The sequence below is a fragment of the Podarcis muralis genome, chromosome 1 (assembly GCF_964188315.1).
Source record: "Podarcis muralis chromosome 1, rPodMur119.hap1.1, whole genome shotgun sequence".
In the NCBI taxonomy this organism is placed as follows: Eukaryota; Metazoa; Chordata; class Lepidosauria; order Squamata; family Lacertidae; genus Podarcis; species Podarcis muralis.
In genome coordinates, this window is record NC_135655.1 from 42163272 (window position 1) to 42188675 (window position 25404).

At 46.2% G+C, this 25404-nt stretch overlaps 1 protein-coding gene across 2 annotated transcripts in view; it reads right to left on the reverse strand.

Annotated features, from left to right (window-relative positions):
- The window catches only part of CCDC9B (coiled-coil domain containing 9B), a 57149-nt gene that overhangs the window by 16202 nt on the left and 15543 nt on the right, over nucleotides 1–25404 (reverse strand). For both annotated transcript variants that reach the window (XM_028722590.2, XM_028722599.2), the window contains exons 6-9: nucleotides 9888–9962; nucleotides 3291–3475; nucleotides 2010–2065; nucleotides 653–706 (exon numbers count right to left, since the gene is read on the reverse strand). In XM_028722590.2, coding sequence (XP_028578423.2) covers nucleotides 653–706; nucleotides 2010–2065; nucleotides 3291–3475; nucleotides 9888–9962 — 370 coding nt within the window. The remainder of the gene's footprint in view (nucleotides 1–652; nucleotides 707–2009; nucleotides 2066–3290; nucleotides 3476–9887; nucleotides 9963–25404) is intronic.

A 25404-nucleotide genomic window follows, 5' to 3' on the forward strand; every position in this document is an offset into this window, starting at 1 on the left:
CCCTTGTGCCATCTCTGTATGCTATTCAGCCACAAAGTCCATGGAACTTCCTGGTGCAGCCCTCTTCAACTATTCCCAGAATGCTCCCTGGTTGCAAAGCTTTGGTTCACATGTCTGGAAACTATAACCCCTGCAACGTGCCCACTCTGATTGTCCTATATGGAACCATTCCCAGCCTGCTTCCTAGCATACAGCATTTCTGCTCTGCTTCTCGTCTGCTTTGTCCTTGGCTGTTAGCCAGCAGTGTGCCCTCTTTGCAAGGAAAGAGACAGTATAGGGTCGATGAATCTTGCTTTTGGGGGAGGGGGATTTCAGTTCTCCTTTACTTCAGTGTCCCAAATATTCCCATCGAGCTGTGATGTCACAGAAAGGTGCAAGAAATAGCAGCAGAAGTATAGCAATGGAAGGAAGCACAAACCCACAGAAATATTCGCAATTAGCATCTGAAGGTCAGGGAAAGTTGTATGATATCCAGGGCCTCTACAAATGCAACATTAACTCTGGGCCTGGAGTGATGGCAAGATGGTCTTGGGGGCAAAAACTTCCTATCTAGGAAAAGTTTTTGTGATACTTCTGACATGGGGGGGGGGGGGAAGCCAGCATTTACATTACGGCTGAACTGAACTCAGCCCTGTTCCTGAGACTTACTTACTTTTTCCTTCAGAAGGCAAGGATCGGTGCTGGGACTTCCTCGCATTTCTTCCTCCTTGAAAGGACAAAGCATGTAACAGAGCAGGATCATGTAACAACAAATTCCATCCCCCAGCAGCAGCAGAAACAGCAGCAGCAACAGAGCACAGATTGCCTAATTTGATGTAAAAACAGTTTGCACATCTAGGAAAGGGAAGATCAGGTGATTCATCAGCTAATATAAAAATCTGTACATTGGTGAAAAGGGAACCGAGAAAGCAGCTAGTATAACAGTGGCGAGCAAAAATAGTGAACTTTTTTTTAGAAATCTATGTGCCGGTTGAAATCTTCAATATTTATTGGAAAGTTGTTTCCAAATATCTTTTTGTTTTGTGAATCGGAACATGGAATTTGATTTCTATCTGCCTCACTTAGAGGCATTGCACATTGTCTTCAGTCTCTTTTCTAACCCCCACCCCCAAGATAGAAACTTTCCAATTTTCACAGTAGTCAGAGTCTATGGTTCAGGCAGACAGTGGATTTTGACCTAGTCAATATTGGCAATTGGAGTGTCCCTTCTGGTGAATGCAGAGTTCAGGGATGGAGTTCTGGGGAACATCTCAAGAGAATACCATGCAGCACACATGAGAGCCCTAAGAAGCAAACTGTGCTCTGACTTTTCCTTTATGGTGCAGAACAAAAATTATTGTTTTATTTGCACTTTAACGCTGGAACTGTCTCATATCCCCAGCTGGTACAGAAATAAAGAACTCACATGAGTAAAGAAAGAACGCAGTGCAAGAATCTTTGAGAGTTGCCCATGATTTCCCCAACCCCAACCCCCGTTCCAAAACACTGGACACACTGCTTAACATTGCTATTCCCCCCACCTAGAGAGCCACACAGAAACAGGATTGGCTTGGCAACTGCTCTTGAAAGTTTGCACACCAGGTTTAGGGGTGTCTTCCACCATCCACTTCAATGACATAAAACTACTACTGTGGGTCACACCTCAAAATGAAGACATGAAAAACTGGGATGGGAGTGACAAGGGCCCAGCATCTTCTGACAAAGGCATGACTTTAAAAAGGTATGAAAGAAGTAGCCTTGAGACTTGGAGCCACATTAGGAGAGGCCTGGATATCTGAGACAAAGCAAACAAGATATCCAAGAGTTGCATTTTTTTGATCCTGACATCAACTTATTTATTCACTAATAAGTGAATGTCTATTCTGTGCTTCCTTGTGAAAGAGTCTGGGGAGCAGAAGCAAACAGATCCACAATTTAAGCACAAAAAGGAAAAGGAAAGCAATTCTAGAACAGTTAAAAGCAGTCAGAAAAGCAGTTGCCGGTAAATACATGTCCAGCCCTTTGCTCACCTTTCTTGTTGTGGACACAATCCAAAGCTGGCTCTCCATCTTTAGTATCATCAAACCTGCAAATGAAAGAAGAATAGTTCATGTATGAAGCTGGGGCAGAGAAGAATCTTCCCAAAAGGCTGCTCATGTTAAATTTAACACATTAACAAATGACTGTGTAAACCTACCCCTTGTTATGAAACAGTCCTTGCTTTTGCCCGCCCTGAAAACTGCTGCCAAACAGTTTTGCCAAGTGGCTGGCTGCAAATTCTGTGTTTTTAGGTCAGTTTTAAAATACAAAATAACCAGTATCTCCCTTCGAAATCTCTGTGGACTGTATGGAGGGCATTCACTAATAAATTAGACTGGCTTTTAGTTAAACAAATTGTGTTCAGTTAAATAAATTGTGATGTCCTCCTTTACAAGGGGCCCTTTTCTTATCAACATGAGTTGCCTTTTTCTCCTTAACTTGCACATGCCCTGATGTTCATAGAATTATAGAATTTTTGCATTAAAAGGGACCCCGATGGTCATCTAGTCCAACCCCGGCAATGCAGGAATCCCAACTAACGCATCCATGACATATAGCCATCCAACCTCTGGTTAAAAACCTCCAAGGAAGGAGAGTCCATCTTTTAATGGATCCTCTGTGGGTAGTTTACTCTGAGCCATCTATTTAGGCAGAGACATTGATATACTACCCTCTTTCTCTAGCAATCACAAGCCCCATAAAGCCTACAAAGCCCCAAGAGTAGCATGAAGCATATTACTTCCCATCAGCTTTCTAGCTCCCTCCAGGATATTTTTCCTATCACTGACCTCTTTGCAGGCTACAATCTGCCTTGGCCAGCCTGGTACCCTCTAGATGTTTTGGACTGCAATTCCCACCAGCCCCATCAAGTGCAAGCACAGGGAGGCTGATGGGGGTTGTAATCTAAAACAGTTCTGGTTTTTTTTTTAAGATAGATGTCGGAACTCACCATGACCACTTCCCTTGTTCTCTTTGAATGGCAATGGCACCCACCTGAGAGGTGCCAGAATTGAGCTCCGGTGAGTTATGGCTGAAAAAGCCCTGGTCCAAAACATTTGGAGGGCACTGGGTTGGTAAAAGATGACCTACAGCAGGCATGGCCAAACTTGGCCCTCCAGCTGTTTTGGGACTACAACTCCTATCATCCCTAGCTAACAGGACCAGTGGTCAGGGATGGTGGGAATTGTAGTCCCCAAACAGCTGGAGGGCCAAGTTTGGCCATGCCTGGCCTACAAGCATGGAGAGTGTGTGTTGACTGGGAGACAACTTACATGTGCTCTGATTTTTCTGTGTCCCAAGCCCGCCGCCATTCCCCCCTTGCGTTCTTGTGGCGTGCCAGTCGCTCCAGGTCAATCTGCTCCCGTTCCTTCTTCCACCGCATGTATTCCGACCGCTCTCTCCCGGTCAGGGTAGAGCCCTTATCCCCTGGGCTCTTCTGGGGAGATTTTCCTCTCTCCTAATTGAAACAAAACAATATGTGATTAATGTGGAAGGACTTCCTGGGCGTCCAGAGTTCAAGCTGATGATCACCACAGCAATTATGAATCTCTTAGGCCGTTTCAATCTGCTGGTCCTTTGGCTGACCATCTCACCTTCTTGCATTACGGCCAATCCAATTCGTATATGGGTGGCTGCTTGAAGGGCTTCTCAACGACAACTCGGCTCCTTCAGCACTTGAATGCAGCTATCCTGACTTCAGAAAGGGTAGTGAAAGGGGAAGTAATGCAAAGGAGGAGGTAGGTGTCTCTAGGCTTGCACAAGTTTCACTTCACCATCATGCTTGCCAATCAGGAAGCTACCGTATTTTTTGCTCTATAAGATGCACTTTTTCCCTCCTAAAAAGTAAGGGGAAATGTGTGTGCGTCTTATGGAGTGAATGCAGGCTGCGCAGCGATCCCTCTTGCTGTTCTGGCGTGTGGGATTCAGAATATTTTTTCTTTCTTGTTTTCCTCCTCCAAAAACTAGGTGCGTCTTATGGTCTGGTGCGTCTTATAGAGCGAAAAATACGGTGCGGTACTATTTGGGCCTAGTTTGATCAGCTCTCAAAAGTGGTGTCGCAAGCAAAGTGTTTTATTGTGGGCATATTCCGCAGCATGTTCTTGACATAATAAGAATTGCCTTACTGGTGGATTTATTCTGCTTTATTAGTCGCTCTGGACTGCTTTCCTAGTGTCACCACATTATTGCTGCCCAGAGGGGCTCAAGTGCAACAAAAAGGAGGACAATAAAAAACAACAACCCAGAACATTTGTGATGTGAAAAGTTATGGGATTTCAGGCTACAGGATATACACCAATTAGAAACGAAGCACTCTGGCCACCCTGAAATGTTTGCAGGTGCAACTAGCATTGAAAGCTGGATTGCGATGGCCACTTCCAATAGCACCATAATCATGAACGCAGAACGAAAACAATGTCTGGAAGGGCTTTTATAAAGATCATTGGGGGTTTTTGTGCTGCTTGACCCTGTGAAGCTGTCTTTTTCGGAAGTCCTGCTCCAGGCGCCCTCACCTTCAGAAATAAGGTAGGTGCTGACAGGGAAGAAAGTCATCTCTGTAGTGGTGTCCAATTTACAGAAGCCCCCCCCCCCCCCGAATCATAAGGTGCTAAGTCATCATTGGCTTTTAGGGACTAAATGAAGGCAGTTTTTTTACACCTACGTATTGAATGGCTGAGCTGCTATTCTCTTGCGGTTCCATTTCTCAGCTCCTGCTCCAGTTTGGGAAGCTATTTTTATCTGCTGCTATTTTTGCTGTTTTGCTTACATATCCCACTCTGTGCTGTTTTAATTGGATTTTATTGCAAACTGAGCCTATTGGTTATTAATATTTTAAGCCATCTCAAAGGTAAAGGTAAATGACCTCTGGATTAAGTCCAATCACCTATTTATCTCCTTGCACTGGTGTGCTTTCGAACTGCTAGGTTGGCAGAAGCTGGGACAGAGCAATGGGAGCTCACTCCGTTGCACAGATTTGAACTGCTGACCTTCCAATCAGCAAGCCCCAAAAGCTCAGGGGTTTAGGCCACAGCACCACCTGTGTCCTGCCACCTCAAAGAATGTATAGTCAAAAGGCAGTGTAATTATGCTTTAAAAAACAAGTAAAAAATACTACTTAGTTTGTTTATTTATTTATTTATTTATTTATTTATTTATTTATTTATTTATTTATAGTATTTATATACCAAAATTCATGGAGATATTACAGTGGTTTACAAAACTAAAAACAAACAAACCCTAAAACAATCAAATAACTAAAATGCAACAAAGTAAAAAAACCAGCACAGCGGATCATTATAAAAGGAAGAATAAAACACTAATTATAAATGGCCAACCAAAAATAAAAACAATGTATTGGCCTGTCCTCTTTCCTCTTTATATTGTTATGAGTTTGGGGGTGCCAGAATCCTTTAATCTCTTAAATCAGCAAGTGTTAAAATATAGAACAGGCTAGCTTCCTCATGAGGTACCGTAATTACCTGGGAAATGGGCCATTAAGAGAACAAAGGAAAAGGGGCTCTGTGCCAGACAGCAAATGGGTGGGGCCCCTCCTTCAGCTCTTTGATAGTTCGAAAGACAAAGCCTGAGTCAACCCCTCCATCATAGGCTCAGGTTGTATATTATGTGTAATTAAGCCATATAACCTAAAGACACCACAGTCGCTGCTGTGCCTCATTCCAAAGGAAACACAAACCCTGGTTAAGTACCTGGAACCCCTGGAAACTTGTATCATTTGGCGATTGTGGCTAGGAATATATTGTTGCATGTCACCCCAATCAAAATCCCCTGCTTGAGTAATCTGAGAGTCTTGGGTAGCTTAAATGCTCTGTATTTTCTATATCCTCCTGAGCTGCAGAACACCAAAGGATGCTCTGCAATGGAGGCATCTAGGTGCCCATGTTTGGGCACCCTAAGGAAAAAAGGAACTATCTCCTCTGTGTGGGCTTCCAAACGACCCATGCACATGTTTGTGCTTTCAAGAAGCACTCCAGGATTCAACACCTGACAAAATGCTTTGTCAGAACAGATAATTCTGCACAGGCACCTAATGCCGATCAACGAACAGTTGACACCGCACACTCCTGAGGTGGCAAATGCAAATGGTTAACTGCTCATTTGGCACACACAGTTACACAAATGGCTCGCACAGCTCATTGTTCGCAAGATTTGTTAAAACAGATGCTCACTACCTGAGCTGGAGCAGTAAATGGTGCCCTCCTCAAATCAAGGGGCCTGGTACCCAAGGCTGAACAGCTTCTTTTGGACCTTGAGGCAAAACCCCCCACACCTCTCTCTCCTTCTCTCTTGCAGGAAAAATACAATAATGTAAAATAAGTAACAAACAGCTGGCTGCCTTTTCATGACCCAAATCAGCTGCCTGAGACAGCCATCTCTACCTAAAGAAAAGGACAGTCCTATGGTTAGGCAGGCCACTATTTATCTCATACCGCAGATGGGATGGTGAGATTGAGGGAGAGTAGCCCAACTCTGGCCGCCTAGTGAGATGACAGCTGAGACTGGGCGTTCCTAGTTAACACCTCATGAACTAGCCACTATGCCACACTATAGAGCAGCCTTCGTCAACCTGGTGCCCTCCAGATACAGTAGTACCTCGGGTTAAGAACCTAATTCGTTCTGGAGGTCTGTTCTTAACCTGAAACTGTTCTTAACCTGAGGTACCACTTTAGCTAATGGGGCCTCCTGCTGCAGCCGTGCCACCACCACACAATTTCTGTTCTCGTCCTGAAGCAAAGTTCTTAACCCAAGGTACTATTTCTAGATTAGCGGAGTCTGTAACCTGAAGCATCTGTAACCTGAGGTACCACTGTATTTTGCACTACAATTACCATCAGCCCCAGCCAGCATTGCCATGATGAAGGGGATTGTGGTCCAAAATATCTGGCGTGCACTATGTTGGGGAAAAGTGCTATAGTGCTGCACTATGTATAAATGTTTGTACCTGTATAGTTGGTCCCAGGAGGACAGGGAGCTCAGAGCATGCTGCATAATGAGCCTCCAGTATACAAGTCAGAACAATGTACTTTGAGCAGGAAATTTGTTTGTTTGCGCTGCCTGAGGCCTCATGATTTATTGTTCCATTCGGCGTTGTAGCAGCTGAATGCTGGTCTTGCTTGAATGCTTAAGACCTTAACGAAAAGTGGCTGCTCAGAACAAGAAGGAATGAATTTGAAAGAAAGCCATCAACACAGCAAGAGTTTAGTGTAGCCCACCAGATGTGGGAGCCAACCAGCAGCTCTCTGAACTGAAGGGAGGCCCCAGAGCATATTGCTGAATATACACGTCCTGTGACGTTCATTGTCTGTGGATAAATCAATATTCCATATTTCTCCCCTTCAAAGACGGCCACACGCACGCACACACCCTGAACAAGAATTAACACCCTTGGCATTTCATTGCAGATCAAAATAGAACTGAAGAAAATTAGAGGCTGAGGAACCTGTTGCCAAGGAGACACACCTATGTGGGTGGGCAAAGGAGAGAAAGAACAGCAACACTTTACTTCTCCGCCAAAGGGACAAGCCCATCCCACATGTGGGTGGAGAAGCAAGAAGTTAGGATCTCTACTGCGAGCAATAGAAAAGCACCCCAGAGGCTCAGGACACCCTCCAGCCACTTCCGTTTCTGGCCTCCCCAAAATTGCTTCCCATAACCATACCTGCGCTTCACCTGCCCGACTCAGGAGTTTGATGAGAAATGAGAAATAAGAGATATAGTTCTATATCAGAGACCCTGTTGGATCACTAGAATAGCAGGTGAATGAAATCTATGATTCGGGGGGGGGGGGTTTGTATCCAGGACATCTAGGAGATTACTGTGTAGGGGAATTGGAATGAATATTCCAAACCTGGCAAATCGATCAGCAAGAATCACAGCTGGTGTCCACTGTTTGTTGACTTATGAGCTCAAGTGAGAGACTCTGGATTTAGCCAGGATATGTTTATTTTTAATAGCTCAAAAAAGAGTGATAGATCCCCAAATATCGACACCCCCTCAGTCTAAACAAGGGGTGGAACTGCCATCAGAAGGGATGATGAACTGCTCTGTAGAATATAGCCAACTCGAACTGAAAGTGTGTCTTGAAGTGGGTGGGGGAGGCAGCTCGTGTTTACAGATTTGCCTGCTGAATCACGTATCTTCTGGGCAATATGAAATGTAAGGAGCAACCCAGCTTTTCCAAGGATGACTGCACTTTGTATTAAGGAAGTGAGCAGCAGATATTCACTGTTGGGAGCCAGCTCAGGGCAAGGGCAGGGAGCTGTTTACCATGCTGACCAGGGCCTCAGCTCAGCTTGGCCACAGCTGCGCTTCTTGGGCCATAAGGGAGTGACACAGATCAGCTCAGCTCACCGTGCTCCCTGGGCTGCAGCTGGAGCTCAGGCTAATGAATCACTTCACCGGGAAAGGGAGGCTTATTCAATTTGTGCTCCGTTAATTACGAGCATTCGTCGGCTCAAGGGAGCCAAGGCTTCCTTCTGGGTCTGTGCTGAACAGTGAGCAGGGCCAAATGTATTGCAAAAAAAGAGTCAGCCCCTTGCAATCTGAGAGTGACGTGTTTTTTGTTGTTAACGCCGGGCAGTTAGCAGCCTCTGGATCAACACCCCTCCTTCCCAAAGAGCTTACTACAGCTGCAAGAATGAATCGCGTGTGACAGGTCTTAGTCATACGGCTTGATGGAGCAGTGAAAGAATTTGTATGGTGGTGCAAGGATGGTGGAGGAACAGAACAGGCGTTGCATGCCCAGCCTGAGCATTTTCCTGCCACAAACCTTTTCAACCTCAAGCAAAGCACCATGGCTTCGTTTTGCACTCCAAGTAAGGCAGGTCCCTCCCGCACCTTGACTGCAGTCCTTGTCAAATTAAAGCACTGGACTAGGCAAGCAAGTTCCCCCTCCTATTCTTTTGCTGTTTGTATGTAAAATGTAATATTCAGGTGAGGATGGCTAAAGCCGTGCTGTGCTTCTGGCACCCTCTGGTGGCCTGTGTGCTGAACAGCACTGTGATGGCATTCCACAAAACGGCATTACTTAGCATTGCACCATACTGGAAACGGATTCCCTGGACCAAACGGTGCATCAGGTGCTTGCTTTTATCCCCTTTAGCGTCTGAAGCAATGGGTGCTGTTTGCCAGGTGAAACAATCTGAAGAGGTGTGCATGCACACAAAAGCTCATACCAATAACAAACTTAGTTGGTCTCTAAGGTGCTACTGGACGGAATTTTTTTATTTTGTTTCGACTACGGCAGACCAGCACGGCTACCTACCTGTAACTGACACATCTCTGTTTACAATGAGGTCACGTGTCTTGTGCCCACAAGTCACCTCAGGGTGAGATAAACATAGTGGCAAGCAAAATTGCCTTATTCGCTGATGGGGAAGAATTCTTTCTAAAGACCTTAAGCAGAATTTCCTCACTGCTGTCACTGACCATGCAGTACTGGTGGTAATACTGCAGCCAACGCATGAGCACTAGGATGCTCTCCGTGGCAAATCAGGGCACAAAGCCAACTGGCCCATTTAAGTAGTTCAGCTGTGCATGTTGCAGCTAGCCACTGTCAGGGCCGGCCCAAGACATTTTGGCACCTGAGGCAAACCTCAAAATGTTTTTTAAAAAGCAAACCATCAATAAAGGCAAGTCCACCGCCTCCCAAGGTAGCCTGTTCCACTGTCAAACCGCTCTTACTGTCAGAAAGTCCTTCCTTAGGTTTAGTCAGAATCTTCTTGTGCATTTAGTCAGAATTGACTTGTGAATTGGAATTTTCTGTTGTCAAATGCAGCCACTGATGGTTAGTGAATTAAGCCAGTCAGCCCTGCTCCCTGTTCACGGAAATTGTCATTAAAGACTGCTCTCACCTTTCTGACAAGCACATTCTCTGAATGTTTGTCACCCTCTGACCACCTCCTCTCCGCCGTTCTCTTTTCATCCACCTGCAAGGAGACAAAAGGGAATATTTATTCGGGAGCAAAGAAGCATCAGCACAAGCTAAGAAGATCAGATTCCCCTGCCATGGTTTTTTCTTTATTTTTATTTCATTTTTTTAAGAACAGACAATACAGAAGAAACCAAGGATTGTCAGGTTCAGACAATGGAACAGAGGAAAAGGTTGGGAAACAAGATGTGGAAGAAGGACAAGAGCAAAATTCTTACCAAATCCTTTCTATTCCACACTGCTGCCAGAAAGGAAAAGCAGATCTGTAGTTAAAAGCCTTGTCTTCACCATCAATATGAGCACTTCCAACCAAAATTAGCACACACAAATAGCATTTGAACATTTCTCTAGTTAGTTAGTTAGTCCTTGGTTTTCTATAGCACTTTTGATCTGAAAAGTGCTTTACAAATTCTGGGCATGATTCAGCTAGAGTTAAACACTCTGAAGCCACCTGGTTGTCCATGGGAATGATTTAAGCAAAATCTTCATTCTCAGTGGGACTGCAAGGTGCTTAACTTTTGCTAGATCATCCTCAGTTATCCTGCAGGCCCTCACCACAATCTTGTGGTGCATGTTATTGTTCTCATTTTATAGAGAGAAAATATCACATTGGTTGTGGGTTGGCCCCAAAGATACCCTTTTGCATGCAGAAAGCACCTTCCACTCACAGGAGGGCTGTTTGATGCATTGTGATAAATCAACATAAACAAGAAAAGACGTGCTTCTGCTTGTACACGAGTTTGCAAAAACTCTTGACAAAGGACCTCTCCAGACTGCTGTTATATTGCAGGTGTATTCTGAAACATGTTCTTGACCCAGTAATAGTGCATTGGTGGTAAATTTATTTTGCTTTATTAACCGTTCTTTGATTCTTCTCCAATGCTTCTGCATTATTACTGTCTAGAGGGAGTCTAACACAACAAAAGCAGAACAATAAAAAACCCCAGAGCATTTGTGACGTGAAAAGTTACAGGATTTTAGCAGCACCTTACGTGCTGTTTAGAAGCAGTATGAGTACCTCAAAACTTATTCAGGGAAAATAGTATTTGCAAAGGAATCTCCCATGAACCACCCCAATCATGAGAACAAATGAATATACAGTAATTAGGACATTCTGTTTTCCTTTAACATCAGTGATCTGGTGGCCAGCTGGGGATGACTGCAGGCCGGCCTGAAGATTGGCCAATGGTAGACAAGCCTGGGTCTGGGGATTCTTCAGGGGGAGGGTCAAACCAGCCAATGGGCATCGCTTGGGCCCGCCCCATAGGATATAAATTGTGGCCAGGCCAGCATTCCTCCACAAAAGTTGCCATTATTCAGGGCTGGGCAGGAATTTTTCCACTTGGCCAATTGGCATTGGCCAATTGGTTTTCACCTACCTCATAGTAATTCTCACAACTTTGTGAGGTTAGGCACTGGGTAAGCCTTAGTCTGGTCTGGAGGTGATGTTGTAGCCTCTGCCTACCCTCCTTGGTTAAGGGTATTCGGTTAAGGGGATCCATGAAGAGTTGCTTGTGCCTGATGCCCAGATGGGGGCTAGGGCCATAGAACTCCTCCATAGGGGAGCCCCCTGGGGTACCCCTATTTGATGTAGGTCATAGGGCCTCCCTCATGTTGTGATTTACCCTTAGGTACACTCACAGCAGATGGGCTGGATTTAAAGAAATGGCTTCACCCAATGCCAAACCTTTCACATCTGTAATCAATAAAGTTGTGGCCTATTTGAATTCAAAATCTACCGGTATATGCTGCTGTCTTGTATGGTTGCTCATTACATAGGGAGCAACTGCGTTGTGGGGCCTTGGCAGGCAGCTGGAGGACATCTGGAGTAGAAGCATCAGAATTGCCACATAGACAGAAAGATGAAACTCTGGCAAGTGACTATTGTTCAGTGGCAGAACACATCCTATCATTTTGAAGGCCCCACAACAGTTGATGAGAAAGCCCTCTCTGTTTGAGAGCTGGAGAATCACTGCTAGACAGAATTGACAGTACTAGGCTAAATAGCTAAACTGACCCTGATATACGGCAGCTTGCTATATTCCTAGCTGCAGTTGGCTGAAGCAGAGGTACAGCTGTAGCTTCATTGGGAGCTTGTGTGCGGTTAGCACTTGTGTTGTCTGCTTGCTAGCAATATCTCTGCTTGCTTATTTGTAAACAGAGAGATATTACCAAGGCACCACGAATCTCCGGTACATTCTCAACCAAAGGAAATGACTCAGATATGCTATTCCTGGGACTTACCACCACTCAGGGAAAGTGAGGAGTGTATAACAATGCTTAGAATCTCTCGTGCTACCCTCACTCCACTTCCCAGAGCAATGAGAAGTTCCAGGAAGGCAATGCATGATCAGATTTAGTTTCTCTTGGAAAGCAGCCACTGGAGACTTATTGGAGTTTTGTAATATTTACATTATTAATCAGAGAACAGCAGTTCATCTGAACTATTATGAGGAGGAACCCGCAATACGTATCTCTCTGCTGGCAGCCAGTCTCAAAGCCCAGCATCAGGTACACATAATCCACTTGATTTATCCACGTTCCCCAGTTGCCACTGAGCAACAATAAAGGCTTTTAGCAAGTGGCACCATTTGGAAATCAGTAACTTCATGTTCCACTAGGGCTGGAGTTCACGTAAGCAGATATTATCTTGCTATGTAGTCCAAAAGGCACCCTACATCCCAGTACGCAAGAGGGAAGGAGACTTGGAGGAATCTTGAAGCTTACAGAAGTGCAAAAATATTTTGGGGGTGGAAATCCATAAAGTGGGAGGCCCTCATAACAGTCCATTGAGAATCTTGGCTGACTGTTGGAGTGGGCAGAAAACTGGGGGTGGGGGTGAAATGGGGTAGCTGAAATGTGAACAGAGGCTTCCGTACTGCAAGATTTTCATGATCAGCCTCATCTATTGACACTTTCTCACAAAATTGTGCCCCAAGTGGCTCACAACGTATCAAGTGAATAATTACGGTAAATATATAACAAACACACACGAGAAATAATACCATCACTAAATAAATACCAAAAAAAAAATCTGTACAAGTTTGTTTGAAACAATATGAACAAACCAACCTATTCTGACAGCTTGAAACTAAACCGGGGAGAGAGAATAATGCCCAACACAGAAATAAAAAGTAGTATGCAAAACTTCCACATGCTCCAGATGCATCTCTCTCTCATAGTTTGGATCCAAGACTCAACTTCAAACATCCAGGGAACCCACCACCCCAGCTCTCTCCTGGGGTAGTGAAGAGGGGTCTTCAGGCCACCATTATCAGGACTCTCCTCCATTGTCTCCCAGGACAACATGGATGCCAACAACTCCATACAGAGGCCAAAAACTTTCATTCCACATTCTCCCACCAGTCAACACGCATTCATGCAGGCTGGGGGTTGTAAACAAATTTCTGGGGGTTTGTACCACCCTTGCCCTTGTGGCAATTTCTGACATGGTGATTTTTACAGTCCTTTCTCCAGTGCTTTTTTTTCTGGGGGGATGCAGGGGTATGCATACCCCTAAACATTTTGTGAATCTTTGTACTTCTGTCCATTTACTGTTTTTTTCCCCCTGACTTGAACTATAAAATGGTGATTTTCTTGAGTCAAAATGAAAGTACCCCTAAACATTTTTTTTAGAAAAAAAGCATTGCCTTTCTCCAAATCAAAGATATGGGTAACAGGGAGAAACATACATTTCAAAGAGCAAGTTTTATAAAGAAAATAAATAATTTCAGCTTAGAAATGATACTATGTTCTAAAAGAAACCAGTCATCAAATCTCTTTCTTAACATATGCTTAGTCTTGCAAGTGAGGAACAGAATTTTTGGATTTTTTTGGGTTAGGTCCCAATCGCTAATAATTTAAATAAGCATCAATTATAGGCACACTAACAGTCTGTTTGAACAGCTCCAGGCACTTTATAAATGTTTGTGTTGTTCAATTGTCACAACTGAGCAACAGGCAGATTATCCAAAATGAAGAATATCCTGATGTCTGGGACGGACTGTTTCCATGAAAATTCAGCTCTCCTTATTTCCACTCACCTGCATGGGAGAAAGACTGGCACGAGCATGAATCCTGCTCTCTCTCCTGACAGTCGGCTTCCTAACAACAGCCAGACATGCTTTGCATACAGCACACAGGGCTGCTTTGTCTCCTATCTAGCTGATGCAGCTGCCTACCAATTCATGCAGAATCCTGTCAACTTCTAGGTCTTCTGCTGCCAAAAAGCTCTCACTATTTATTACTTTGGTTGGTCTGAATTTTGTAACCATACATGGCAGCTGCAGGAACAATTGCCTGACTTTGCAACAGCTGTGCAGGGTGGAAACTGGCAGCCCCATTAGGAGTGATAGAATCAGACAATCATAGAATTGCAGAGTTGGAAGGGGTTCCTGAGGGACATCTAGTCCAACCCCTTGCAATGCAGGAATCTCAACTAAAGTATCTATCACACATGGCCATCCAACCTCTGCTGAACAACCTCCAAGGAAGAAGAGTCCACCACTTTCTGAAGGAGTGAAAAGCAAAAGCACACTCAAGATCTCCAAATCGTCATCCACCCCTGCCTGAATCCTACCTTCTTCTTCTTTAAACATAACTTTTTATTGAGTTTTTATAAACAAGGATCATAAATGATACAAATTAATAGACCAAGTCGTCACATGTCATAACATTCAATACTGCCTAGCCAAATGCCTAATCAGGGGCCCTTCAATCCTTCCTTCCTTTTAACACACTTTCTAGACATCACAAAATTGACTCAGACTGGCTGTGCAGATAGACACGCCAATGCAAGAGGAGCTGACACTAAGTATATCATCACGCACACAGGAGAGCAAGGATAAACTCCATTTAAAAGTATTGTAATTGGAGTGTTTTCAGCAGAAATTTAATGCTGTAAACAGATCTTTGAGATATCAGAAAAGGGACATTGCCAACAGTTTTGAATTTTTCCCAGAAAGGGAAAATCCAAAGAAAATGTGGGGGTGGGAGATATGGGCTTGCATTTTGATAAGAACAACATTGTGCAGATGCTCCAACCCACCCTGCCCCCCCAAAACCCTGCATGCATGAGAAACATTCATCCCACAAGTCATCCCATCTGGAAGCATCCTGAGTGATAGAAAGTGACTGGTTGGGTTTAACACACACACAACTATAGGGCAACAGTTGTAGGAAAAAAGAGGATAAAGCCAGTTTGTCTTCCCCATCCTGGTTTATTTATTTTATTTAAATGGGGTTTTGTACATTTTGTTCGTGTTCAGGGAGGCCCATGACAGAAATCTGCATAAAATTTGCATATGCTAATTTATGGATGCATATGCAAATATAGCTTTCAGAGGCAAAGCAGCCCTTTATAAGCAAAGAGTTGTGTGTGTGTTTGTATATGTATGTGTGTTTTAAAGGTTTTCAGAAATAGAAGTCCCCTCTTCATCTTATAATTCCCCCCACCAGTGGGGCTCTAGACCAGTTTGGGGAACATAGTAAGCTGTCTTCTACTGAGTCAGACCATTGCTCCATCTAGCTCAGTATTGTCCACTGCAGCCTTTATCAGCCTTGGGTCCCCAGATGTTGTTGGACTACAACTCCCATCCTCCTTGACTACCTGCTAGCTAGGGATGGTGGGAGTTATAGTCCCACAACATTTGGGTACACGGGATTGAGAAAACGCTGGTTTATTTACTTGTCTCTAGCTTTTCAGATGGAGATCTCTCCCAGTCCTGCCTGAAGATGCAGGGTTTGAACTTAACACCATGTGCAAAGAAAATGCCCTACCACTAAGCTACAGCCACTTCCCAGGGGATTTGAAGGGAAGAATTTACATCCAGTTTGTCTAAGTTTCGCTGCGAGGGTCCACCCCTGCAATCCTGTTATTTCAGTAAATGCAAGATGGGGATAGTTCCTTCAATTTCTCTGTAGTGGTAAAGACAAAGGAGCAAAGCTGGTTGGTTACCCTATTCCAGATATCATGTAATATCCTCCCAAACATGACAGACAGCTGTCTGGCATGATTTAATTCTGGGTATGTTCACAGAAGAGATGAATGATGGTTGAGTGGATAGCAAAGCTTGTCCCATGGAGAAATACAGCGCCACGCTTCCTGCCCTGTGCTTAGTGAAATAGTATTGGGCTGATTCAAGGCTCCAGACATAAAAGTATTCCTGAGCTGATTTTGCAGCATCTGAAAGTGGCAGTGTTTGAAAGCTACATGAGAGTACGGAGTCAGTAGTTCTCCTGAGCTTTAAACATGAAGAGAAGAGTAAAATACAAAGAAGACAATTCCCTGGAGCAGTTCAAAGAAACAGAGGATGCTGAGAAGGCAAGTCTGAGCTTGAATGAACAACCTTTATTCCTGCTAATTGCTTGGGGCCTTTTTTTAGTTGAACATCAAACTCTCACAGAGACAGGCACAGTAATAACAAGGCAGAAACCCCATTTCAGTGTCGCATCTAACATTCCTTTTTTCTGTCTATGTCTCAAGAGAGCACATTTCATCAAAGATAGTTTACGTTGCATGCTTGTCCATTTTATTGCAGAATCTGTCTATTTTTACAGTAGAAATACATGAAAACTTCCATGAAGCGCAATAGAATTTGCAACAAAATATGCACACAAATGCTGTGATTTAAGGGGAGGAATTGTTCCCCATCTCTATCCAGCACTGAAGGTTGCCAACTTTTAATCTGTTTCTCCTCCTGTGCCTTAACAGCAGAGTGATCTGGAGATATATGGAATTGGTAACGTAGCAGGAAGAAGAGAGTAGGAATAAATGAATGTTCTTCAAATGAAGAGGTGCAGAAAGTGAAGGATTGGGACCTGTGTTTTTAACTTGTTCATAAACAATATCAAGTTAGGGGTGAGCTGTGAGGTGGCCAGGTTTGCTGATTATACTAAATTGTTCAAGGTCATTAAAACAAAAAGAGACGGTGAAGAGTTCTCCTGCCTCCAGTTGTGAGACTGGAAGTGAAGAGGAAGAAGATGCTGAGAAAGCCAGTCACTTGTTTACATCCAGGATGGGGAACAGGATTCAGTAGGCTGCTATCATGGGCAATAAAGCCAAGGTGACCCCCCCCCCTCTCCATAGACATGGGCTTCACTCAAATACCAGCAACTTCAGGTTCTGCAATTGTAGCTGACTGGGAGTTCTTGTGCAACAAACCTGCTTCCCCAAAAGAGTAGATTTTTGGTGAAAGGGAAAATGATAGGAAAACACAGCTGAAGGGTAGGATAACCCTTACCTTGAGGGAACATCATCTAACCACCCTGCAAACGTATCAGAATGAATGGTCATTAAATTTAATTATTATTATTTTCACTTATGAGTCGCTTCCCACAAGGCAATCATTTTTGTTATATAGGTTAGATGGTTGTTGTGTCATAATGTTCCCTCACACTTTCCCATGCATTTTCCCATAACTTCCCTTATCACAAAAAGTCTGATCTTTTGGGGAAGCAGGTATGTTGCTCCTGGCCTCTTGTTTATTATTACACAACTTGAATTTGCCAGTATGTGATTTGTTATGTACTGAAGTTCTCACCCTGGGCCAGCAGGGGGATACTGTAGATAGTTATGCAAATGAAGGATCGAAAAGTGACGTTCAGTGATTGGATAGTTTTGTATGCAAATGAAGGATCGAAAAGTGACGTTCAGTGATTGGATAGTTTTAGAACATGGCAACAGTTGCATTGTTCTGGAGCTCTATATAAGCAGGCTGACTGAGCTCCTCAGCCTAGTTCTGTTCTGGCATCTGAATAAAGAAGAGCTGTTTAAAGAATCGCTGTGTCGTCTGACATGTTCGCCCACAACTTAACATTGCCGACGAAGGTGGGATCGATGGACATCAGAGCACAGCCAGATGCAGCTACCCTCTGGGCAGAGCTGAATCACTGAGCTGAATCACTGAGCGAAATCACTGAACAGAACCAATTCAGAGCTGACTGTTCTGGCTAGAGCATGGTGTTCCATCCATCGCCCTTCTCGCCAGCATCGGAATCATGGCTTCACTTGTGCCTCTACCGTCGTTTGCGCCAGCCTCTGAATCATGGGACTCCTACCTCGCTCGGTTCGACTGCTACCTCAAAGCCAACGAGCTGACAGAAGTATCAAAGGAGCAGAAGCAGGGCCTATTCCTCAGCCTCTGTGGGCCTGAGGTGTTTGAGACGGCCCGAGCATTGGTTGCGCCTGAAGCAGTCCAGGCAACACCGTGGGACATGATCCAAGAGAAGCTCCGCAACCACTACACGCCAAAGCCGTCCAAGATTGCTGCCCGCCATGCATTTTACCACCAGAACCAGGCAGAGGGGGAGTCAATCAACAACTACACCACCGCCCTGCGACAGGCTGCAATGCACTGCGAGTTCCGAGACTTAGACGATGCCCTGATGGATCGAATTGTCTGCAGAGTCCGGGACATCCATCTGCAACGACGTCTCCTCGCCAAGCCAGACCTCACGCTGCAGAAAGCCATTGAGGAGGCTGTGGCCTCGGAAGCTGCTGAACGCTCCGCCCCAGGAGATCTGCAAGGCCAGCAGCCCACGTCTTGCTAGGGAGCCAGTTCCAGTGCATCACGAAGAGGCCAGCAGTGATGAGGCATCCTCCAGTGAAGACGATGATGTGCACCAGACAAAGCAGGAGCGCAGGAAGTTCCAACAGAAGTCCAAGGGCCAACCGGAATGCGCCGGCAACCATTCCCGTGCCAAGTGTTGATTCAGAGACGGCATCTGTCGGACATGTTCCAGAAGGGGCCACATTGCTAAGGTCTGCCGATTGGCGCCGTCTGACACCCCCCCTTCACCGACTCGCAAGTCCAAGTCTTCACTCCAGTCTGCCAAGGAAAGCTGTTTCGCTCTCACCAACTGCCGCTGCCCGTCTGGAACCACGATTGGCCAAATCGACTCACCTACGCGACGCAAGCTGAACGTCACGGTGCTCATTGAAGGCGCTCCATGTGACATGGAGATCGACACCGGGTCTGCCCTGTCCATCATGTCTTGGAGTACCATCAAAAGACTGGTACCCAGAGTGTCCAAAAGGCAACCCGACTCTCACCGCGTACACCTGAGAGAATGCCAGGGAAACGACATTCCCGTGGTAGGCGTTGGCCGGTTCCAGATCGCCTTCAAGGATTTTTCGGGCCTGCTCCGACTGGTGGTGGTCGAAGGTCAGCGGCCAAGCCTCCTAGGGTTAGACTGGTTTGATGCCCTCGGCCTGGAAGTCACCGGCATCAACTGCATCTCTAACGCAGAGACTGAGAGTCTGGTCAAAGACTTTGCCAAGGTTTTTGACGGCACTTTGGGGCAATATACAGGTACACCCATCTTCTTTAGCCTTGATCCACAAGTCGCCCCCATCAAGCTAAAGCCACGCCGGGTTCCCTTTGCTCTCAAGGCTAAGGTAGACGAACAACTGGACAAGCTGATCGCCCAAGGAGTTTTGTAGCCGGTTGACCACGCCAAGTGGGAAACCCCCATCGTCACGCCTGTCAAGCCAGATGGGTCAGTGAGAATCTGCGCTGACTACAAGTGCACGATCAACAAGGCACTTCAGCAGCACGCTTATCCGGTTCCTGTTGTCCAACACCTGCTGCATTCCCTGGGTGAGGGTAAGGTCTTCGCTAAGCTGGACCTTGCCCAAGCCTATCAACAACTGCCCGTCGATGATGCCACTGCTGAAGCCCAGACGATCGTCACCCACCGAGGGGCATTCCGTTGCCGCCGGTTGCAGTTCGGGGTTAGTGTGGCTCCTGGCATCTTCCAAAGCCTTATGGAGCGTCTCCTGCAAGGGCTTCCGGGCATGGTACCATATTTTGATGACGTCTTGGTGTTCACAGACTCACACCAGCAGCTGTTCGAGCGCCTCCATGCCGTGCTGACCAGGTTCCAAGAGGCCGGGCTCAAGGTAAAGGGGGAGAAGTGCCAGATCGCTGTTCCACAGGTGGAGTTCCTGGGCTATCTTATCGACACCTCCGGCCTTCACCCGACCACATCTAAGATCCGCACCATCCAGCAGGCCCCCATCCCAAAGAACAAGACAGAGTTGCAGGCTTTCCTGGGGCTGCTGAACTTTTATAACATGTTCCTGCCCCACAAAGCCACGGTGGCTGAGCCTCTTCACCGACTCCTCAGCACAAAGACACCTTGGTCCTGGGGTCATCGGGAGACGGCGGCCTTCAACGCGGTCAAGGCTCTCCTTTCATCAGACAGTGTGCTGGTACAGTACAGTGAAGCCAGGCCGCTGGTCCTTGCCTGCGACGCCTCACCTTTTGGCATCGGCGCTGTCCTTAGTCACCGTTTTCCAGACAGAAGAGAAGCACCGCTCGACTACTTTTCCAGTACGCTATCTCTGACTGAACGGAATTACAGCCAGCTCGACAAGGAAGCACTGGCACTTGTGGATGGAGTGAAGAGGTTCCATGAATACCTCTATGGCAGGACTTTTGACCTCATCACTGACCACAAGCCGCTCCTGGGCCTCCTCGCCAGTGATCATCCAACTCCACCGGTCCTCTCGCCGTGCATGCTGCGATGGACTGTTTTCCTGGCTGCCTACCACTACCGGCTCGTCCATCGCCCGGGGAAATCGATGGGCCATGCCAACGCCCTCAGCCGTTGCCCTCTTCCAGCGTTTGTGGAAGACCCGGCTCCAGCTTCATCGCTCCTCCTGATTGAGGATCTTCCGGCAGCGCCTGTATCGGCTGCCACTGTGGCCTCCGCATCTGCCCAGGATCGCACCATCAGCCGTGTGCGCAACTGGGTGTGGAGGGGGTGGCCACAAGGGCCGTTTGCATCGGAGTTCCAACCGTTCGCAACCAGACAACATGAACCCTCGGCTCATCGCGGCTGTCTGCTGTGGGGAGACCGCGTCGTGATTCCCCAAAGACTCTGTCAACGCGTCCTGGAGGCTCTGCACGTTGGCCACCCGGGAATCGTCAAAATGAAGGCGTTGGCTCGGTGTTACGTCTGGTGGCCTAACATGGACGATGCCATCACTGCCTGGGTGTCCGCCTGTCAAGCGTGCCAAGAATCGAGGCCTGCACCACCGGCAGCTAAGGGACACACCTGGGAGATGCCAAAGACACCCTGGTCGAGGGTGCACATCGATCTGGCCGGCCCCTTTCACGGCCGGACCTTTATGGTAGTGGTGGACACCTATTCCAAATGGCTAGAGGTGGCCCTGATGCCCTCCACCACTACCGAGGCCGTCATCCAGGTGCTGCGAGGCCTGTTTGCGATGCATGGGTGTCCTGATGTCCTTGTCTCCGACAACGGACTACAGTTCACGTCAGGCACTTTTGAGCGGTATCTTTTGGGACTGGGCATCCGCCATGCCCTAACGGCACCATTTCATCCATCCAGCAATGGGCAAGCAGAGAGAATGGTGTGCTCGACAAAAGAGGCACTGGTGTGCCTGGACCGGGGAGACTGGCACGAGCGGGTCACCGAATACTTGTTCGTGCAACACAACACCCCTCATGCGGCCACAGGGCGGAGTCCTGCTGAACTGCTTATGGGGCGCCACCTCAGGTCACCGCTCAACCGGCTGCACCCGGACTTTGCCATGGCCGAACCCCCAGGCTGTGCCAACGCACCACGGTCATTTGTTCCAGGAAACCAGGTCTTTGCCCGGAACTATGTGGGGGACATTCCTTGGGTGCCAGCCACAGTAGTGGGAGTCACTGGACCTTGCTCGTACCAGGTGGCACTCGAAGACGGACGCTTGTGGCGCCGGCACATAGACCAGCTTAGGTGCAGGGTTGGGGACTTGGACACCACCGTGGTGCCCCCAACTGCGCTCGTGGCTCCGGAAGAGACACTTACAGATGGCGAGGCTCCACCTACACCTCCCTCGCAAACTGCCAGCGTGGAGCCGAACCAAGCCACTTCAAAGGGTCTGCCAGACTTACCACAGGCTCAGACCACTCCACTTGCGGAGGCTCCACCCACAGCAGCGGATCCAGGGAATTTGGTTTCAATGCCACCCAGGGTCGCACCACAGCCTCAGCAAGAATTGTGTGGCCCCCCGGACTTGGCTACCAGGCCCCGGCGGTCTGACAGAGTTTCCAAGCGCCCAACTTATTTAAAGGACTATGTTGTTGGACATGTATCACTGTTGGTCTAAGTATGTGAAATGTAACCGATATGCTTTTGTGCCTAATTGAACCATTACGTGTAGTGCTGTATATAAGGAAACCATTACGATTGTAACTAACGCCTTATCTCGGTGGGGACAGGTGTTATGTACTGAAGTTCTCACCCTGGGCCAGCAGGGGGATACTGTAGATAGTTATGCAAATGAAGGATCGAAAAGTGACGTTCAGTGATTGGATAGTTTTGTATGCAAATGAAGGATCAAAAAGATAGTTTTAGAACATGGCAACAGTTGCATTGTTCTGGAGCTCTATATAAGCAGGCTGACTGAGCTCCTCAGCCTAGTTCTGTTCTGGCATCTGAATAAAGAAGAGCTGTTTAAAGAACCGCTGTGTCGTCTGACATGTTCGCCCACAACTTAACATGATTGACTCCCACTCCAAAATAGTGACAGTGTAAAAGCACCTCTACTTCTTTATTGTCTCTACACTACACTGTGTAGCAATGGGTCTCCATGATTTCAGACAATAATGTTTGCCACCCTTACCTGGAGATGCCAGAGACTGAGCCAAAGATATTCTGCATACAAAGCATATGCTCTCACTGAGCTATTGTATATCCCTTCCCCTACTACTGAGCTAGTAAAAAGTAGTTTGCTTAATTATCTCTTTGTCTTTCACCCCTCCACCCCCCCTTGATTTATTTTTTTTCAAAAGTGAAAACTTTGAAAATATCGGGTGGCTCAGAAGGACTCACCTCCATTTACTCCATTTGTCATCTGACCCCAATTTCATTTCATTCCTACAATCATGTGGCACTTACCTCTTTAGACAGGAAGTGTATTAACTCATGATATATTATCTCTCTATACACTGTTAATAAAAAAGCAATTCAAACAGTCCACAAACCATAGACGTCCAATTTAAAGATGATTTGCTGCATACTAATTAACCATTATGCTTCACTGGATCTGGATACACCACTCTGAAGCTTAAATGCACTGTTGCATAAAACAGCAGCCTGTTAAATGCAGCTATTACCAAAATGAAAGAGGGGGCAGAGTACAGAGAGGTCTCTGAGGAAACCCGATACTAAAAGACCCAGAGAGAGAGAGAGAGAGAGAGAGATATTACTCAACTCTTTGCTGACAACTGGGATATTGGTGCCAGGGAAAATCTTGGGCACTGGGCAGGAGGGCAGGCTATAATAGTAATAAGGTTTCTCCTTCTTAGACCATGGGGATTTGCTTTACTGTCATCTATGGGAGAGGAAAATGAGATTGCAATTCCATTTAGTCTCCACTGAAGCAGAAAGAGGCTGATATCAAATACCAGGAGCCTTTTGCAGTGCACTGCTTTGAAGAGGGTACATGTATCAGCTGGGAAACGCAAGGGATATATTTTAAAGGAAATAGCACTACGGTACATACACTTGCTCTTAGTGAGCCAAAATCCTCCTCAGCCATCAGTAAATGCCCTTGGACAAGCCTAAGCTACCCTAAAGTGTTGCTGTGAAGATGAACTGGGATCTTAAGAGTATCACAAGAAGCCTCCACACATACTGTATGAATTAGCCCAAAGCCTAGCCTAGGCCAGGGATAGGAAGCTATTTTCAACCTGAGGGCTGTATTTCCTTCAGGCCAGTCTTCTGGGTGCCACATGTGACTGGCAGGCTGGGCCAGAGGGAAGAGAGGGTAGGCTCATTTCTGCATACCCAGCCCATCTAGGCAAGCAATAAGGAAGCATTATCAGAGTTCAAGGACACATTCCAGCCAGGCCAGAAACACTCAAGGAGAATGCAAAGCAGAGCCAGTTGCTGAATGGGAGGTAGGTATGGCCTGGGGAGAATCCCAAGGGCAGACGGAGAGGCTTGGAGGGCTCCATTTGGCTCCCAGGCCTGAGGTTCCCCACCCCTGTGCTAGACCTTCCTTTGATGCCCTTCCAAAGTATGGCAGGTAGGCAACAAGGTCAGGACCTTTTCTGTGGTGGCATTAAGATGCCAGGGCGCTCTGCCTAAGGTGAAGCTCCACACCTTTTGCTTGCTTTACGCTGAGCAGCCAAGACTCCAACCCCTCCCCTTACCAGGCAGTTTAAGGCATTGGCTCTTAAAAAGGATTCTGATTTTTTAATCAATTTTTACTTTGAAGGATTGATGTGATTTTGAATATATTGTTTTGATTTTGGTATATTTGCTATAGTTAATAAAACAAACCAACTTTGATTTTTGATTTTTTTACAGAATGGCTGGATAGAATTTATCTTTAAAAAACCCTACTCTGAATTCTACCACCTCTCAATATTTATGTGGTGCCACTTTTCTCACGTCCATCGTATCGCTCCTAAAAACATACAATTTCCTCTGTCCCTTAGTCCTTGCACTCAACTCAAGCTATATGTAACCGCATGTGCTTACATTCATCCTCTCTTACTCTGGTCCTGTTCTTTATCATCTGTCTGGATTTTCAAAAATTGGACGGGCAGGGCTCCTTTTTTTGATGGTGTCCTTTTAGAAGACTGAATGTGCAAATACTGGTTTCAGTTCTACTCCTTTAGCTCCCTCTCGGGGTTATAGCACGGCATAGCACATCAAAGGAACAGTAAGCCTTGGGGCTCTTCCAGGCAATCAGTTTTTCATATAAGAATTGCTTGGTTTGCAATTCATTCGTTGTGAGGACCCAGACATACAATGTTGTGTTGTTGGGGAAATGGACTTTCCTCTGTAGCCAGATACTTTGACTGTGGGTCAGATCAACATAATGGAAAACATTGTTTCTTGCTGTCTGAACAAGTTTTCCTGTGTGAACAAGCTATCCCATTCTCCCAGCTTTCTGGCATGCAAAACAGGAGCTGATGAGAAGCATACATTTCCACTTTTAAACAAGCTAGAGTGCCCTGTAATGTTTGAATGTCAGGGACTGTGGTTTGTTTAATTAAATTTGAGTAGGTGTGATAGTGAACATTGACCCACTGACACCCAATGAACATGCACATTGTGGCAATTTCCACTCCTGGTTTCTGTTCCTGACAGAATTCTCCAAAATCCCTAGCTACAGGTTAGCCCATTGTCCACACTGACTGGCAGCAGCTGTCCAGGATTTCAGTCTGAGGTATCCCCCAATACTACCTGAAGATGCCAGAGATTTAACATCGCACCTTCTGCACACAAAGCAGAAGCTCTCTCACTGAGCTGCAGCCCTTTTTCTCACTGGGGGCGTTCATATTTCAAACTCTCCCTTCACTAAGGCAGATGGAAAAGTTCCATTTGGGAAATGTTTTCAGCACTTGGGGAAAAGTGCTGTGTAAATATTCAGTGAATGGAAAGGGTTGCCCTACTTAGCCAACTGCAGTTTA